The sequence below is a fragment of the Motacilla alba genome, chromosome 2 (genome assembly GCF_015832195.1).
Source record: "Motacilla alba alba isolate MOTALB_02 chromosome 2, Motacilla_alba_V1.0_pri, whole genome shotgun sequence".
In the NCBI taxonomy this organism is placed as follows: domain Eukaryota; kingdom Metazoa; phylum Chordata; class Aves; order Passeriformes; family Motacillidae; genus Motacilla; species Motacilla alba.
The window spans coordinates 45,529,379-45,547,504 of NC_052017.1; the positions used below are offsets into that span (position 1 = coordinate 45,529,379).

The following is an 18,126-nucleotide window of genomic DNA, read 5'->3' on the forward strand; positions in this document are numbered from 1 at the left end:
TAATAAAGTTAGGTTGATATGTTGCCTGAAAAATGGGTGATTTGTGTGCATGTCCATGTACTATGCACACACCTCCTAACACTTTACTACTTGCGCTTTATGGGTTATTTCTTGTGCTTAATTAGAGCCACTGGATTTTCTGTATTTCCTGTGGGTAACATAGATGGGGCCCCTGAATAAGTAACACATTCCTGTTGAGTTCCTTGAAGCCCCAAAATATAAACTTTTCCTTCCACATGTGCTTTTAAAAACAAACAAACAAACATAACCCCTAACCTTGCTAATCCTTAGCTTCTAACCAGTCTTCTTAAAGCAAAATGTTAGGGCAGATTCTTTGGAGAGAAAGTGTAAGGTTTGGGTTATTTAACACTCCCTCCCTCCCCAAAGTAGTGTTTTAAATTACATTATTTCCTCTATGTACACAAAAGCACTTTTTTTTCCTCACAAAAGTCACTTACATTTCGATTGAGATGCTGATATTCGTGTGTGCTGTACTTTCCAGGTATGATTGAACATGGTCTTAGTGACTGCTCACAGTACAGACCAAGAAAGAGCATATCAGAGGATGCTGGCTTGCAGGAAAATCCACCACAGTTAGATGACTATGTTTCTGTGTCTGCTGCTGATGCTTCAAATGCAAACTTAGGAATGGGAAAGGGAGACAGGAAGATGGCAGGAGATAATTCACTGGAAGGTCAAAAAGCAAATGTGCCTTTCTCCCAGGCCGAGAAGACTTGCAATGGAGCTCAGTCCTCCAATGGTACTGTGCAGCGCTTGAAAGTTCCTTCCCGTGCTTCTCCAGCGTCCTCAGAAAGTGACTGGGAGACCCTGGATCCCAGCATTTTGGAGGAGTCTAATTTGAAAGAAGGAGAACGTGAGACTCCAGCATCAGAACAGGCAGCAAATCTTCGGAGCAAAGCCGTGAGCTCCGAAAGCCTTCCCATCACTGTGCAGCCCCAGGCGAACACAGGGCACACGGTGCTCGTTCAAGGACTGGTGTCTGGGTTGGAAGAGGACCAGTATGGGATGCCACTGGCTATTTTTACAAAGGTAAGCACGTTCTTTGTGGTACCTGGTAACTCAGAAAGACTTTTTTTTCCAGACGTGGCTAATTATTTTGCTTACTGAACTCCAGGTGGACAGTAGGGTTCTCCAAAACATATTAGTGTGGTCTCTCCTAGGCAGGTGGAAAGGCCTGAGAAGGCCTTGCAAGCATATTTGGATTCCACTTTCATACCTTTCCTTTTATACTACTAGCAATTTTTTTGCAATTTTACAAGGTGGTAACCTGCAGCCCCACTGTGGTTAATAAATTGTATGTAGCAGAAACGACAGTTTTCTTTTACTCTGAGGAATTGGTGATCTAGCCTATATAGGGCAAGATCAGAGTACTTCAGAAGCCTTTAGATATTTTAATCTAAACAAAGACTCTGAAAGCTCTACCTTTGCTGACACCTAAGTCTGTTTTCCTATTTTCGTTTATATCTAGATGTGTATTTTTAAACGCATATGTGTATATATGCACAAAATGTCTATATAAATACATATATACACACATAAAAAATATAGAAGATGAAATTTCATCCTCCTGTCTGTGATAGCTCTTTCTGTTTGTGTCTCTTTCTCTGTACATGGTGCTGAGCTGCTGAATTTTAAGCTTGCACTGATACCTAACTGAACTCCAGGTGTTCCAGAATCTCTTAAGGACTCTGATAGGCGTAGTCAGGTAACAAGCAATAGGTCTGGTAAGTAGGGCTGGTTAGTAGGGCTCGTTTCCCATAAAAACCAGGTAAAATGCGTCCCTTTTAAAGATACTGCTATCAATAAAAGAAGTTCTATAGTACATTCCATTGTTTTGTTTTTAATGCAATAAACTTTTAAATGAACATTTGCCCATAGAAGATTCAGATTTATTTCCTCAAGCTGCTGATGTTCCAAGTGTTTTTTCTTCCTTTGCAGGGGTTTATTTGCATTTCCTTACAGAATACTGTATTTTATGATTGTGTTTAAGTTTCTCACTGTAGCTTTCATTAGAAGTAGTACACTGTGTGGGCCCAAGTGAGCAGCTCAAATGTCATTGCACTGTATTGCCTCATGTTACCATCAGAAATGCTGTTTCAACAAAGATCTGCATTTGATGATGTTTGTCTTTATGATCTGTCTAATGTGAACTATAGCCTGTAAATTGTATTTAGTCTAGTTCTTTGGAAATACTAGATGGAAAGCAAGAATAAAATAATTGATAAGGGGACTTCCAAGTGCAAACTTTTGTTAGGTGCTATGCTCATCAAATGGAAAAGAATTTTAAGGAAGCTGACAGTTTCTACCTGTTTGCCTTCTGTTCCACAAAGGCACTTTTCACTTGAGTTCAGCCAGTGTAATTAAAGCAGAAAGGGCTTTGCATGTCTGAGTTACCAGAAAAATCTGATTCAAAGTTACAGTTTTAACCACTTACTGGAAAGTTTACATCTCATTTAGAGCTCTTAACACAGGGTTGTTTTATGCCATGCCATGGAAAGACTAATAAATCTGACAAATTTGAATGGGAGGAGGTTTTGCCAGGTGGCATAACACATTATCCAGGTACACCTGAGCAAAAGGGAAAACAGCTTGTGGTACTTGTTTCCTTAGTACCAGTTCTGTCTGATATAATAGTAATTTCATCTTCACTCTTTTAAAAAAGAATGGAACATGTTCATGAAAATAAAAGTTGTTGTACTTACAAATGTGCATTTGTAAACTGACATTTGGTGCTTTAAATAGTGAAAGATTTCCCAGACTTTGCTACTTTAGTATACAGTAATTAAACCTTCCTTTTCTTACTTCTTAAGCTGTATTTTTTGAAAATTTTCCATCTTAGGTTTGTGATTCCTTTCAAAGCACTGTTGTTCCTATGACACAGGCTGTTTGTTTTCAACTGATAAGGGCTTCTCATCCCTCAGGCCGTCCCTGTGTCTAATACAACAAAAGGGAGTAGTTCTGCTCCTTTCTTCCCTATGTTTCCAGTTACCACTACTGGGTGATAAAGTGTGTGTGTTTTTTGTTTCTGTCCAATGTGGCATTAGCCCTAGTGAATAAATTTGCTTTGGGCTTTATGCAATTGAACAGCTGGAATAAGATGTCAGAGGTATGTTGATCCTATGTTTAAAAACAAATTTACCTACATCTGCCTCTCAAGAATCCCTCAATGACTAACTCAAAGCCTTTTTTCAAAATGTTTTGGGTTTTTTTTAATTGGAGGGTAGGATACTAGATTAATTTACAACCCTTAAGTGGCTAAAAAGTACAGTGTGTTACTTTCTGTCCTCTCCTTCCTAAAGCAGGCTTGCATATGCTTAGCAAAAATTGATTGCTATCTCTGGTGTCTGGAAATCCCCACCCACAAAATGTGGATAGCTGTCTGCAGCTTTCCTGCATTATGTGCCTCACAACTACCAGAAGACATCATGTACATAACTGGAGAGATGAATCCTTATCTCCATTGGCTTCTTGTCTCTGAACTGACTTGAGGCCTCATACTTGTTGCTTATTATTGCTCTTACACTGCTTATTCTATTGCCTTACAAACACATTAAATTCTCATCCTTTGCTTTGGATTTCAGTTTCAATCCTGAGACTGAAATGCAACACAATTTCTTAAAAAATTAATTTCACTTTGCAAATGTCACGTAGCAGAACAGCAGATGATTGTGGCTGAAACCATAATAACCAAGGTTCATTCTGGGTGAAATATGCTGGCTTTTATTAGGAAAACCTCTGAATCCAGGCATTTTTAAAATGTTATTTCTCTGAACATCTGTGTTGCTGCAGGGGTACCTCTGTTTGCCATACATGGCGCTGCAGCAGCATCATCTCCTGTCGGATGTGACAGTCCGCGGCTTTGTTGCGGGAGCTACCAATATCCTGTTCCGTCAGCAGAAGCACCTGAGTGATGCAATTGTGGAAGTACGGATCTTTGCATTTGAGCTGGGGGGGAGGTTGGGAGGAGCTGAGGTTCTGTTTTAAATATAGCTTTGCAGTTTCACATGCAGGCCTGAATTTTGAATTCCTTCCATATGAAATAAATTCTCAGCTGCAGAAGTTTGTTGAATTTCTATGACTTGAGAGGACAGGATTAGATAGGCTGTGCAAAACTACTCTCTCTGTTTTTATATGTATCATGTTATTTGAATTTGCAAGGCACTCGTTAATTTTTTTTGTGTGTGTGTGTTGGTGATGTAATTTCATTTTTCGTATCATGGGCTTTTTCATGGCTTTTTAGTGAGGTCTTTGAAAATAAGTGCTTGCAGATCAGATGCAGGTACTGATTTGACTTTCATCTGATTTAATCAAGAGGGTAAAAACATAGTATCTAAAACACCAACTGTGTCACTTCTAGCAAATAGACACAACTATATAATCGACATCTGGTAACCTAAGATGGTTCCATATAGGTAATCGCCTTAAAAAATAGAGGTGATAATCAAAGAGCACCATACTTCTGCCAAACTTTCTGCCAAATCCTGTCAAATAAGCAGCTTTTACTGTGTGCCAGGGAAATGATCAAATTCTGGATAAATCAGAGCAGTATCTGACTTTCTGAGAATAGTTAGTTCATTGTTTCTTTGGCCATTTGTTTCTTCTTGGTATTTTGGGGAAATGAGGGTTTAGATTTAGGTAGCAATATGTAGTAGTGTAAGTTTGTATAAGCAGTTTTATTTAGATAAATGTTTACCCTTGGAATTATTTCAAACAGATAGAAGATGCTCATGTGCAAATCCACGATCCAGAACTCCGTAAGATCCTGAACCCAACAACTGCTGACCTAAGATTTTCAGATTACTTGGTGAAGCACGTTACTGAGAACAGAGATGATGTGTTCCTTGATGGCACTGGATGGGAAGGAGGAGATGAGTGGATCAGGGCTCAGTTCAGTGCTTATCTTCATGCACTGCTTGCTGCTGTGCTACAACCAGGTAGAACAGATACCTTGCTTAGGGATGGAGATGAGGGTGGACATGTCAAGTATTTGCTCTGTTCTTGCTGATGTGTGGTCTGTCAGTGGATCTCCCTCTGCCTAAAGTTTCATTTTAGGCTCCTTTTTCAGTTGTCTTTGTCTTTGGATCTTTGTTATTTCTTGACAAGCTTGTTACTAATCCTTAATTCACAGTCTTACAGACACCTTCTTATTAGAATGTCTTCTTCTCCTTGATTTAATTAAGTTTTCCTCATAAGTAGAAGTACCTGAAACCTGTATGTGATGAGACTTACAAATCTGAGTGTCTTCTAGACTGTGTTGCAACCTGAAGTTAATTTTGGGAAACTACTTGGATTCAAGGAGACATGAAGTTAAGCCTCTATCTTCAGGAAGTTTTTCTAGACTGTTCCAGCTCTTTTCCCTTCTTGCTATGGTCCTAAGTAGGGATTCACATACTATGAAAAGTGTCATCTACAGGCTTTATAAGCTTTTGTTTCCTGTTTCAAAATTTTTTGCTTTACCTCAGAAGGAATTCTCTATGTTCCAACATTTTTGTGAATCTAAATAAAAGGATCAATGTTTTTTATTTGTGGAAAATGTTTAGTTTGCCCTGCACTCACCCTTTTAACTTCATTCTCATAATGATTTTTCTCTATTCACTCTATTCACCAATTAAATTCAGATTTTGTTTTGTGGTATATGTGAGAACACATGGGATTGAGAACCTGATTTTAAAGTCTTGAAGATGCCAAGTTCTTGGTCTGACAAAATTAGTATTTTAAGAGGATTACCAGATTGATGTGAAATATCAGGGTTTTCTGGAAACTCTTATTACTTCACTGTCTGGCTGTTAAATTATTTCCCATACTCTTCAGTGTTTTAAAGGGGTTGTTGTTATGAGAAGTTCATTCCACAGTATTTCCTATTGTAGTTTTGGAATGGATTTGGGAGTTAGTAAATTTGAATAAGTAATAACAGTGCAGCAAAACCCAATGTATCTGACCAAGACCAGTGTAAATTGTTTTTGTTCTTGGTTGCTATGTGGCCATTATTTTCCGTTTCCTGTCATCCCCCAGAGAAAAAGTCAACTTGTATTTTTTTTTCCCCAGTTGAGCTCTTGGAGCTTTATAAATGAATTAAAATAAGAAAAGTAATTTTTAGCTTTTTTTTCTCCCTCTTGTCCTGGTACTGTATATTTTTAACACTTTAAAAACAAACCATTTTTGAAGTAAAACCAGGTTTTAGTACTGGAGTTTTAATTGTTATGGACTTGACAAGAGCCTGGAAAATGAATTTTTTTCTTACGAGAAAAAAAGTAATTTGTCTTGTAATTATTAAATCTCTAATGAATTTCTTCTTATTATTTTAATTTACCAGACAATGAAAAGATTTTGTCAGACTTTGGAACGGGATTTGTAACAGCCTGGAAAAATACCCACAACTACAGAGTATGGAATAGCAACAAGCATCCAGCTCTTGCAGAGGTAAATTCTAGGTAAGGAAACTTTGTAGTATTTACTCTAATTCTGGGCAGTAGTTTTTATGAAGAAAAACATATCCGGAGTCAGGAGAAGTGAAACTTACTTGTTCAAGTGAATTGTCAGTTGTCCCCAGCTACAGAAAGTTTGTCATTCCTCAGGAATTGTCCTCAGATGGTTCTGTTTTGTGTTAATTGCTTCCAGGTGTGCAGGGAGTAGGGAGCTGTGTCCAAGGTTGCCACTGGTGGGATAGAGGCGAGCTGGCTGCTCCGTGTGTATTTTCACTGAGAGATTTAACAATGCCAGGCTTGGTACCACTGTTGGCTGAGCATGTGTTCTGTTTAGTGTGGGTTATTGCTCTGCTGCAGGGAGTTCTGTTTGCTTTTACTTTGCCAATTGCTGTAGTGTGAAAAGGGTTTTTCCTTAGACCTACAGAGCTCTTTTGGTCTACTTAAGGGATGATTTCTGTTTACCATGTGCTGCTGGAAGGAGGTGCTTTTGACTTGGTGTGAAAAGGTTGTTAATATCTCATCTGTAAATAGAAGGCACCTTTCAGGTAGTTCATAAGAAATCTGTCATTGAATAGTCCCTGCAACCCAGACTTCTGTGAAGTGATGGAGTAGTACATCTGCAAAATATTTTTTAACCTTTTTTTTTTTTTTTTTTTTTTTTTTTTTTTTTTTTTTTTTTTTTTGCTAAGTCACAGAGGGGAATACAGCTAATAATTGCGTGATACAGATTCATAATGAAAAATAAATTAATGTTTTCTTGGGTTTTTCCTCTTCTTCTAGCCATCCATTCCAGGGACAGTACTCTGTATCAGATGTTAAGTTAAGGTTGTCACAGTAAGTACACAGTACTTTGATTTGTATTTTTTAGAAGTGTGGTCAAATACCAATAACTGCATAACTGTTGCTATAATGAACTCAACAAGATAAGAATTCAAATTGGCCATCTTCATGAAACTATACTCAAAAGTTCTGCTGCAAAACAGCACCACGTCTAAAGATGAAACATTTCCTTGAAATAAATAATAATTTTAAAAAAAGGTAAATGTGCTATTTTGTGTTGGACTTCGTATAATGCAGCCTTGATTTTTTGCATTGCAGTTATAAGGTTTTTGTATATCTACTTTTAATTTGTCAGCTAAAGCTGTTAAAACTTCTATCAGTGATTTGTCTTTAGGTCTCATTATTAGCAGAAAACAGCTTTTTTCTTTTCTTTCTAATTAGCTGGTTTTTAATATGGTATTGTTCTAAAACTCATAGTTCACTGTATGCATAGTGAGATGTGGTTCAGTTCCTTCAGTTTACAAGTTTCAAATGAGTTTTGTGTAGTCTTATTGTACCAGAGTCAGTTGAATTTTAAGTTGATCTCAACTGCTGCCTTTAAAATTCAAGTTTTCAAGTCAGTGGTGCTTGTTTTTTCCATAGCTGTTCAGCTCTAACTGAAGTCAGAATTCAGCCTGGGGTTTATCCACCAGGCAAAATGGATTTTTTCTCACTTAACTCTGCTGACCATAAAACAACAGTCTCTCTCTCTTTCATTAATGGATGATCTTTCTACAAAGTCTTAATTTGAAAGCTCTGGAGGTGTCTATAATGTTGGGCTGTTGTTGTCCCCTTGTTTGAAAGGGGAATTACTAACTCTTCTGGGTAGTGTAACATCAGTGTAAAAGGACCAGTAGATCTTAGTGTGCTTCTAATAATAAGTGTTTTTACAACAGTGCCCTTATTCTGCAGATGGGACTTTGGTACCAGATCCTCATCAAAATTACTTGCCTTTGCAAACTGAGCCTAGACTTGGGTTTGGTGTACTCTGTTTTTTCTGCTTTTTCCATCTATACAGAAGATTTTGAAAATGGGAAAATAATGTGGCATGATGTGTTAAGTTTCACTTAATGGGTTTGCAAAGCCTGAAATGTGGACTTGAAAGTTACAATTTAAAACTGAGATTATTTTCGAGTGATTGTATTTGTGCAATAGAACTGATTGCTTTTGTGCTTTTCTTTCCAAACGATGATCATGTCTGTCATTTTCTTGCATTTCTTTAACAAAAGCATGAGTCTAAACTGTCGATCAAAATTTAATCTTTGATAAAGATATCAAGTAAGCTGTATCTAGAAAAAAGGGACTGATCAGTACTTGCTGTCCTATTTAAAGGTTATGTATTAGGGATAAGAATTCCCAAAACTACTGAAAATATAACTTTGTAATTTTGATCATAAACGCATTTTGGCAAATGTTTAGGAAAGATTGATTGAATATTGGAATGGGCTGCCTAGGGAGGTAGTGGAGTCACTGTCCCTGGGGGTGTTTAAGGAGAAACTGGATGTGGCGCGTAGTGCCAAGGTCTGGTCGACAGGGTGGTGTTCAGTCCTGGGTTGGACTCCATGATCTCAAAGGTCTTTTCCAACCCGATGGAGTCTGTGAAAGGTTTAAAGTGTGCTGTGTGAGAATGAACCATTGGGTATTTTGATTTACTGTCCTGCTGGCAGCATCTTTTCATCCTCTGAGGAGCTTGCCTAACTGATCTCTGTGGATAAGATGAATGCAGGAGTTGGGCTTAACCATATATGTGAAATACAGGCATAACCATATATGTGAAATACATATATGTATATATGTATGCTGCATAAATGTGTGTGTAATGATACATACTTTAACTAGCTTGTTTACACCTGAGAGTAATAATTAGTCAGTCAACTAACAGTCTTCAGTATCTCTCTTGTTCAGTTCAGTGCAAAACAGTGAACGTGGGAAGAAGATTGGCAATGTGATGGTTTCTACCAGCCGGAATGTGGTACAGACAGGAAAAGCTGTAGGTAAGAAATCTATTTAAAATCAGTTTACATCTATGCTGCATCTTTTTTGAAGAAGCATCCTATTTTTCAGTTAAATTTTGTTTTAGTCCAAGTTTACTTTATAACATGCACAAATCAGAGCAGTATTTTGAAGGGTACAGCTGCTGATTGAGGCCCCATATATTGTGTAATAGCAGAAAGAAAAGCAGCTAGGTAAAGGAATTAGTGTACATTCCTTTTCCAGTGTGGCCTGGAGGTGAATATGGGAAGAGAGATGTTCAGGTAAGAGATTCCATGTAATCTGGTAAATACTTTGACCACCATCTGCATTGAGTTATTCTCAACTTTGATATCACTTTGACTGAAACTATCTAGAGCTGGTTGAGATCAGAAAAAGTCCTTGTGTCAGTTTCTGCATATTTTGCAGCAGTCTATAACTTTCTGGAAAAGCAATTGTTGCACTTGAACAGGGGCATCATCACATTGTCATCTTGCAGGTTGAGTTAATGGGAGTTCATCCATTAAGGGGTCTGATAGTTGTTTGGCAATAGCTATGCCAAAAATTGTTTAACTCTCTCTTTTATTCTGTTGGAGTCTATCTTTTCTTTTTGCTGTGGTGCACTCTGGTCAGGAGTGCCTTTCAGCCCAAAGTCTACCAAGCCTTCCCAGGCAGAGGACACTGGAGGCCATTTCTGCTGAGCTGCTGTATTCAAGTTCTTAGAATATTTTCTGGCACAGACTCTGTGCCAAATCCCAAATTGGACAACTGATGGAATAATTTTTCTTTTAGTATTTCTTTGTAGCAACTCAGTAAAGGTAACAATTCACTATTGATCTTTATTTTGTGTTGCAGGTCAGTCTGTTGGAGGAGCCTTCACAAGTGCAAAATCAGCAATGTCATCCTGGTTTTCCACTTTCACACACTCAACCCAAAGCCTTGGGGACTAAATGCTGGTTTGGCAGAATGCTGCTGACTATTTCAGGTGCAATCTTTCTCTGAGCTGTAAAAAGACCACTCCAAAATGTAGGAGTGGAGATGACCCACCCAGGACCAAAATAAGGTATATGTTGCTTGCAAGCAGATGTGGAATGTTATTATTCACTTTCCCTAGAAGTACAGAAGAATGGTGAGTGTCACCATACGATGGGATGGTATTTGCAGTGTATTGGTTATATTTAAAATGACTACTTCCCTTTAAAACTGAGCCTTCATAAAGACATTAGAAAATGGGGCTTGTTGCAAGCCAAATGTGTTTGACTTTAGATTTGTACATTTTCTTGGATGTTGAAGATATTTATGTAAAGTAGTTCTATTTTTCAATCCAGATAGCCAAATGTTTGTGAATTCTTGTTAGAAATAAGCAGAATATAAATAATAATTTGTCTTTTAGGATGGATTTGAGAGAATCTCTGCAACCCTTAAAGGGTGGAACTTTCACACTTTTACCTGCAAATTGAAATCAAAAAGGTGCAGAGCAAGACTGTGGCTGACAAGACTTTTCTTTTCCTCTATCCCCTGTATCCATGTAGAGTTGTTTGAATGAATCTATCTCTAGCTCTCTTTGTGTCTCCAAATCTGTGTGACAGTTGCAAAATCAGTAGGTTTTTTTCATGTTATGCAGTAGGCCTTCATACCTTTGCCTGTGTTTTAGCTGAGTTTTTCCCCTGGGATGTGAATGGGATTCCAGTTGGAGAGATCTCTTCAGGGAAAGAATTACAAAGCATTTCTCCCAAACTGGGATTGGATCATAGACAGTTTTGTAAGTTAGGATGTGATTACAACATTAATGTAGTTGCATACATATGAATATGAACTACTAAACCCACCCAAAACTAGCACAGTAGCAAAGTCTGTGTGTTTGGTTTGGTTTTTTTTCCCCCCATTAAAGTTATGAGGACTGTTCCAAATGAAAACCAGCTATGTGGATTTTCTGTGTCGACTCAGGGAATGTGCTATTTGGATAATTGCTTTTTTCATAAGGAAAGTAACACTAGAATTGAGAGCAACTAGAGCAGGTCAGTTAGTACCCTTGTGTGAAGAAATATAATAGTTTATTTGAAAAGATGTGGCATAATGCTGTATTTCCTATGTGACATGCATGTGGTGGTTTCTGTATGCAAGCGCGCATACATTTCTTGATTCCAAGGGAGATTATTTCCTTTTTTTCTTGCAATGTGCGTGCCTCTAGATGCCTTCTGACATCCCCACATGTTGCTCTTAACATTTTTTACATTACATTATCCAGTGTTCCAACTTTTCTGTACCAAAAGGCTCTTAGTTTATTGCCTCATCAATATCTGTTAGCATTTTGCCATGTTCTTTTCTGGGGCCAAGATTTGTAGTCATGGTTATATTTCCTATTCTTCAAATAAAATTCAGCAGCTGCACAAGAGATAAACAAGAAGGCTCCAATGTTTTTAGGAAATTATGTTTTAATTCCTTCTGTGCATTTGTAAAGTTAATAGAAAAGCCACACTTGCATCACATTGTCACTGTCCAGCAACCTGGTTGTCAGATTTTTCGCTTCAGTGATTTGAAAAGATGGGATCTGATTTAAAGCCTTCTTTAATTTTTTTCCATGACAGACTAGACAGAATGACTGTGGAGAACCTAAAGGCAAACAGCCAGTTTGAGTAGTTTGATTTGAGAAGGGCAAAAAAGGCCCCTAAAGCTCTACTAATTTATTGCTTCTGACACACAAGTAAGATGTATTTATCAAACTGCAGCTGTTGCTCCTCATCTGTGTGTCTTTTTATCTCTCCTCAAACTTCTGATGCTCTTTTCTGTTTTATTCCACAACTCTGTAATAGACATTTATATCTTTTTAAAGACTAGATATTACTTTATATGCAGTGAATTAAGACTAGAGCTGTTTATTCATGGTGTGTCTAGAGCTTTCTGAATCAGCATGCAGGTAAGAAAATAAACACGTGCTTTTGTGAAATGACTAACATATAATCTGCACTCTGGGATTTTAGTCACAGTCCATGTTCTAGTGAAGACTGAAGAAAGGTGCATAAAGGATTTAATCACCTATAAAACTAACTCCAGCAACTTAAGGCACACCTAGGTAGATTTAGGCTGAGGAGCTCACAATGGTGAGTTCTAGAAGCCAGGCAAGTGGCTGGTATTTATGTGTACATGCTGTAGAAGCAGGACCTTCAAGGATCCCTTTTCAAGATCCTTGTCTTTGTTACCTCCTCACCTGAGTTTTCTCCGTTGAGTTCTCAAATGCTCCAAATTTATATGGCCAATTTACTAGCTCTCTGCATTCCCCTTATTCCCACAGATTCCCTCACTGGCCTAGGAGTATTAGAAAGCTGAACTTTGTTTGTTTGTTTGTTTTCTGGTGGATTAATCTGAGGAAAGACAGATGGACGTGCCCTCATTGGCTGCTTGTTGCTTTGTACAGTGATTCTGTTGTGACACTTCACTTCTTTCTTATGGGCAAGAAGACCAGACAGATCTTTCTCTGCAGCCTTTTTCTCACTGTCCCAGCTGTCTCTGTTGCGGAACCAAACATATAACCTGATTAAGAGTATTTTCCTTTCCTTACAAATGACAGAATAAAAAACTTTTCAGTCTTTTTAACAACTGACACCCTGCTAGCAAGTTGGACTCGGATTTAAACTCAGATTTAAAGAGTGATTAAGACTTAATGAGTGGGTGGAGATGAAGTGATCTTCATAATTAGTTGTCTTCATTAACATGTACATTTGCTCTCCAGCATTTGCTTAAGCTTACTTTTGGGCTGTAGGAAGGCATGCAGCCACTGAGGTTCATCTAAGCTCATGTAGTTCTCTTCTTAACTTAATGCTTGTAACCTCTTTAGTTAAATCCAATGCAAATGCAAGTTATTTTCGTCTCCTCTGCTTTAATATTTCCAGTGCAGGCATTATTAATTATTGAGAAAGATTTAGGCAGTCAACTTCCATTTCAAAAGCCCTGACATCTATTTCTGCACTGTATGATACAAAGGGTCCTAAGTGAATTGGTGATAGTGCCTCTAATCAGTCAGCTGTCAAGGTATTGTTACAGCTCTGTCGTGATTCCATGTTGCAAAGGTATTTCTGGCTGTCAGCATGCAGCACACGCTGACTTACAGGTAACACAATAGCACGCCTCTCAACTTTCTCTCATCACAGGCATCAACCTCAGCTTTTTGTATGTGCCAGCATTTGAGGAACTGCCTGTTGAGCATAGAAATGAGATGTAAGTCCCCCAAACCCCACAAGACTTAAGTGTTGCTGACCTGATATTTCATTTGACTGAAGTGTTCAGCATCTTTCATCAGTCATTTTCATGCCATAACCTTAATTCCTGTACACATCTCATACCAGTTTCCTCAAATGTCACAATTTAATTAGAATTTTTAGGTCAGTGTTCTGGTACATTGCACTTGTTTGACTTTGTACTTCTGTTTTAAGCACCTTTGTAATTAAATATAATATTTTGCCTAAAGAAGCTTCTGATTTCCATACAAATTATTACTAAGCAGAGAAACTAATGTGGCAGTATTTAATTGTAAAAGTGAAGGTGTGAATGCAGTTTTTAAACATAGGAACTACTGCTTGATAATTGAACATACAAGTAATGTATTTGATTTTTCCTGTGCTGCTTGAAAATAAAATACATCCAGCCTGTTTAAAGTTCTGTCTGCTCAGAAAGCTGTATTATTTTAATAAATTAATTCCACCAGAAGACACTTGCAGGCATCTGGTTTTGATATTGGTAGCTGCTTGTAATTCACTGGAAGTATTTTTGAAATTTGTCTTCCATTTAAACTGATTATGGATGCTGCTTTTTGCAAATTTAGGACAAAAAGATCCTCTAGAGTGACTTTTTATTCCCTGTGGGGTGCTGCTTCTTGTGGATTGATTCAAGTCCTCAGATCACAGACCTCTCTTACATCAGTAAGAATTTCAAGTACAACTAAAATTTTGGTGTAGATTTAGCTTCAAAGTAACTTGTAGTTTCTGTGGATTGTGACATCTGGTCAAAATCAAGATGCTGTGTAAATTGATTGCTGCACATCCAGTTCTCTGCCATATGGAGCTGTGTTAAAACTTCAGAACTTCTGCTGCAGATGTCACTGTACCTGTCTGAGAATGATTTGGTAAATGGGTTTTCCAGAAGGAGGAAACTGACTGCCTTGGGTAACGTTTAGATGTGAGTTAGACAACAGTTATGTCTAGAGAATGGTAGAGAATTCCCTAAAATTTGTTAAGGTTTTTCCGACCATGTGCAAGTAGTTGGGCAAAGACACTGAAAGATAAATTTACATCATGCTTTTTATGCACTGCATTTTCACTTTCTTGCAGGTATTTGGTTTTCATTACAAAGGGCAACATGGAGATTATTCATTAAAGGGAGAAACACTACATTATTGTATTATGATTAAAGATGTATGAAAAATTGCTTCCTGGTGTTTTGAGTCTTTCATGCTATATTAGAGAAGGGACTGACTTAAAAAAGCAGGCACAGAGCTTTACTTCTGTGATGTTTCTGGTCTTGACCCCATTCTTTAACAAACATCAGAAGCAGTGTTTGGAGTCATAAAAAATAGGGAAATGGATCGCTTGTGTCAGTTAAATAATGACCCTTACTCAGATTACCTTGTTCCCTGCAAATTGACATCATGTGTGCATAACCTCTGTACACAGGTAGCTCAGTCTCAGTTGGGATGGAACTTGGAACTCCAGCTGTCTTGAGTCAAGATTGTTGGATCATACATTGCTCTTCTTGTAATAATACTTCAAAATCAACTGACTGACCAAGTAAGGTGGTATTGTTTTTTCTTCCACCTTTGAATTTATTGACTAATATTGATGAAAGCACAATTACTGTTTGCCTTAATAGTAGCAGAGAACACCTACAAAATTTCTTTTTTTGTCTGAATCCAAATCACCAATAATGTGGCACTGCTTTCTAAATCAGGTGAGCATAATCAAGCAAGAATGTTTAGACTGGAGGAAGAACAGAAGGGGAGGCAGATGTACAGCTGTCATCTTGTCTTAAAAACAATATGGGAAATAACATCACTTGCATACTATATGAAATAGATGGAAAATACTGGAGAAGGGAACAGAGTTGATCTCTCACATCTGAAGAAACGCACACAGAAACACAGTGGAGAATTTAAAAGCCCAGGCATACAAAAAAGTGGCAAAAAATGTCACTGAGCTTAACATACTGCCTAATACGACCTGTGCTTGCTGACTTAGCTGCTGTGCAAAATTTGCTTGTATATGGATTTTGCCATGTGCCCCAGAGCTGGCTGAAGCATATGTCAGCTCTTAAATTTTGGACATTGTTTCATGGTATTTTTCTCTTCAGACTCCTCCTCTGGGTTTATAGACTCTGTAAGAACTCTGCCTTGCTGGACTGTACTCATGAGAAATGTTGTAGGAGGGAGGTATTTTAAATACTTCTGAAAGTGGAAATAAACAGAACTTTGTGTGGCTAATGTTAAGCATGAAGTGGGAAGAAACCAGTTTTAAGGGTGAGCCTGGTTCAGAGTCTGCCTAAATTATAGTTCCTTTCATGCAGGAATTCAGAACAAAAAACAGCAAATAGCTGGAAGGTAGCTGGAAATGGGAAACAGAGGAAGAAAAACTCCTGGCTAATAAGTTGGGTGGTCTGCAGGTTTGTCCACAGGTGTCCCTTAGCTGTAGTGCAATGGGGCAGGTACTTGTGCATCCTAGAGAGGCATTGAGAAGTGAAATGAGAAATACTGTGAAAACCACTAGTGCTTTAAATCTTAAAATAATCTCTAAAATGTTATTAAATTATTTTCCCCCCAGATTTAACTATCTGTCTGAGCCTGGTCTCTGCAAAACTTGGCACAATTCACTGTCCCAGATCTGACTGATCCTTTACAACAGAAATTAAACTTGCAATTATGTATGTGTTTAAACAACTGCAAAAATGATTAAATGCATTAAAAATTAGCAAAGGCCAGATCACTTCTTTTATTACTTTAGGTAAGGGAAACTGAAACTATGTAGGACTGACTAAAATCAGCTTTACCAGAAAAGAGGTAAACTTTGCAAATGTAGCAGAGCTTGAGGACATGAGTTGATTCACTGAAACTTGTATGTAAATGTACATCAAAGCCAAGTGCATGTTGAACAGGCTAAGATTAGGCTGAACCTTTGTAGTAGGACACTACTTGGATCTCTGTCGACGCGTTAATCATATTTGCTCCATTTATGACATGAGAACTGCATTTTTTTTTCAGCTGTCAGCTGTCTTTGTTCCTGCAAAAGCCTTTCTCTAATTCTACCCCTGGTGACCACTTCCAGGCAGATGACAATGCTCTGGCTGCACTGTTTCCTTCTTGAATTATGCAAGGCAAGAATTTAGACTGGAGAATAGCATTTGCCAGCTGTTTTCCTTTGGGGATGAATACTGGCTCAGAAACTAGTTGTGTAAGTGAACTACTAGTATGTCTTTAGTAGGCACTAGAGAACTGTTCACTTGACTAGTCTTGTCTTTAAGTGCCATATTATTAATAGCAAATATATTGTACGCAAGGTACTATAATTTTGGGCCACATAAAAAACCAAAACATACAGGTAATGTACAGAAAAAAAAATATAAAAGATGCAAATGAGCAGGAAGTCATGCAGACTGTCTGCATTTCAAAAGATGTTCCTAAATGGTAAAACCAAGTTCTTCCAGCTTCTTTGAGGCAGTTGTGACTTAGAGCCACCACAATTTAGTATTTCCTATTTAGTATTTCTTATTTCCTATTCAAATACACCTAATTTTTTTTTGGTTTGTTTTCCTCCAGTAAAAACCTACACATAAGATTTTAAACTCAAGATGAATGTTCTCAGTAACAGAATGAGCTCACTTTGCCCCTTCACTAGCTGTAGATCATCTACAGTTAAAACAGCAAAGCCTTGTCCTAAAGCCTAATGCAGCCTGATAACAGTAGGGTGAAGTGAGAAGGAGCCACAGAACTGAGCAGCCCATGCAGGCTGGAGTTACTTGGATACAGCTCATGTTTTTGCCCGAGGTATGAGATTCTCCAAATTGCATTATAAAGGAGTATCTACTCCTTCTTTTTATGTATGCTCCCTTGCACAGGCTTGCAACATGAAAGCAATATAAACAGACCTATCAGCAGGAGCTCCTGAGTCACCTCACACCTCATATCTAAAATATGTAGGTGTTAAAAAAAAAGTTTATGTAATGGTAAATGCAAACACGTTATGTCACCTTCATAAAAACAAAAAATTGGTAGCTTGCCATTGAGTCTCATAAATCCTCACATGGCACAAAATGCAAAAGCATCTGGAAGAGTTTTATATAAGGCTGCTTTCTTATCTAAAGCCCTTTTTCTAGTCAAAACCTTTAATAATTGTACAAGACAAAACTTTGTAAGGCCCCTTGAGACCTAACCCAAACAATACATAGGTGGTGTCTTTAATGAGGGCTGCAGTTGTAGCTACTGCAACAAGAACCAATCAAGGAAAAGCCAGTGACAGTCTGGACAATGGAGTAAATAAATTTGTTCTTGATTACTTAAGACTGAAAATAGGTCTGCCATGTTCTGAACTTACAGAAAATGTTCCTCCTTAATGCCTGCTGTTCTTCGCTTTCAGTAGGGCAGAATTTATATCATGACCAGAGAAGTGCTGATTTACAAAAAAGATAGCAGGGAATTCTAGTCCTATGTAATCCTCAGTTTGACTTCAATACCTAATTTCTAGCTTCTGCTGAGTAGTAGTGAGCAGAATCAACTTAACATACTCATCTCCAGGCTTTTTGCAGCTTAACTATTTCTAGCTGCCTTCAAAAAGCTACTCGCTACAACTGTGCATGTGGTGGGAGGGTGGTACAGCTCTATTTATTTCAGCCAAAAAGCACACTCAGGCAA

General features: G+C 37.9%; 1 protein-coding gene across 1 annotated transcript in view; it reads left to right on the forward strand.

Annotated features, from left to right (window-relative positions):
• AVL9 (AVL9 cell migration associated) overlaps positions 1–14,657 on the forward strand; it is a 40,494-nt gene extending 25,837 nt beyond the window's left edge. The window contains exons 10-16 of the mRNA XM_038127093.1: positions 503–1,050; positions 3,811–3,945; positions 4,736–4,955; positions 6,335–6,452; positions 7,227–7,280; positions 9,171–9,259; positions 10,092–14,657. Coding sequence (XP_037983021.1) covers positions 503–1,050; positions 3,811–3,945; positions 4,736–4,955; positions 6,335–6,452; positions 7,227–7,280; positions 9,171–9,259; positions 10,092–10,186 — 1,259 coding nt within the window. The 3' untranslated portion in view covers positions 10,187–14,657. The remainder of the gene's footprint in view (positions 1–502; positions 1,051–3,810; positions 3,946–4,735; positions 4,956–6,334; positions 6,453–7,226; positions 7,281–9,170; positions 9,260–10,091) is intronic.
• Positions 14,658–18,126: the final 3,469 nt, after the last annotated feature.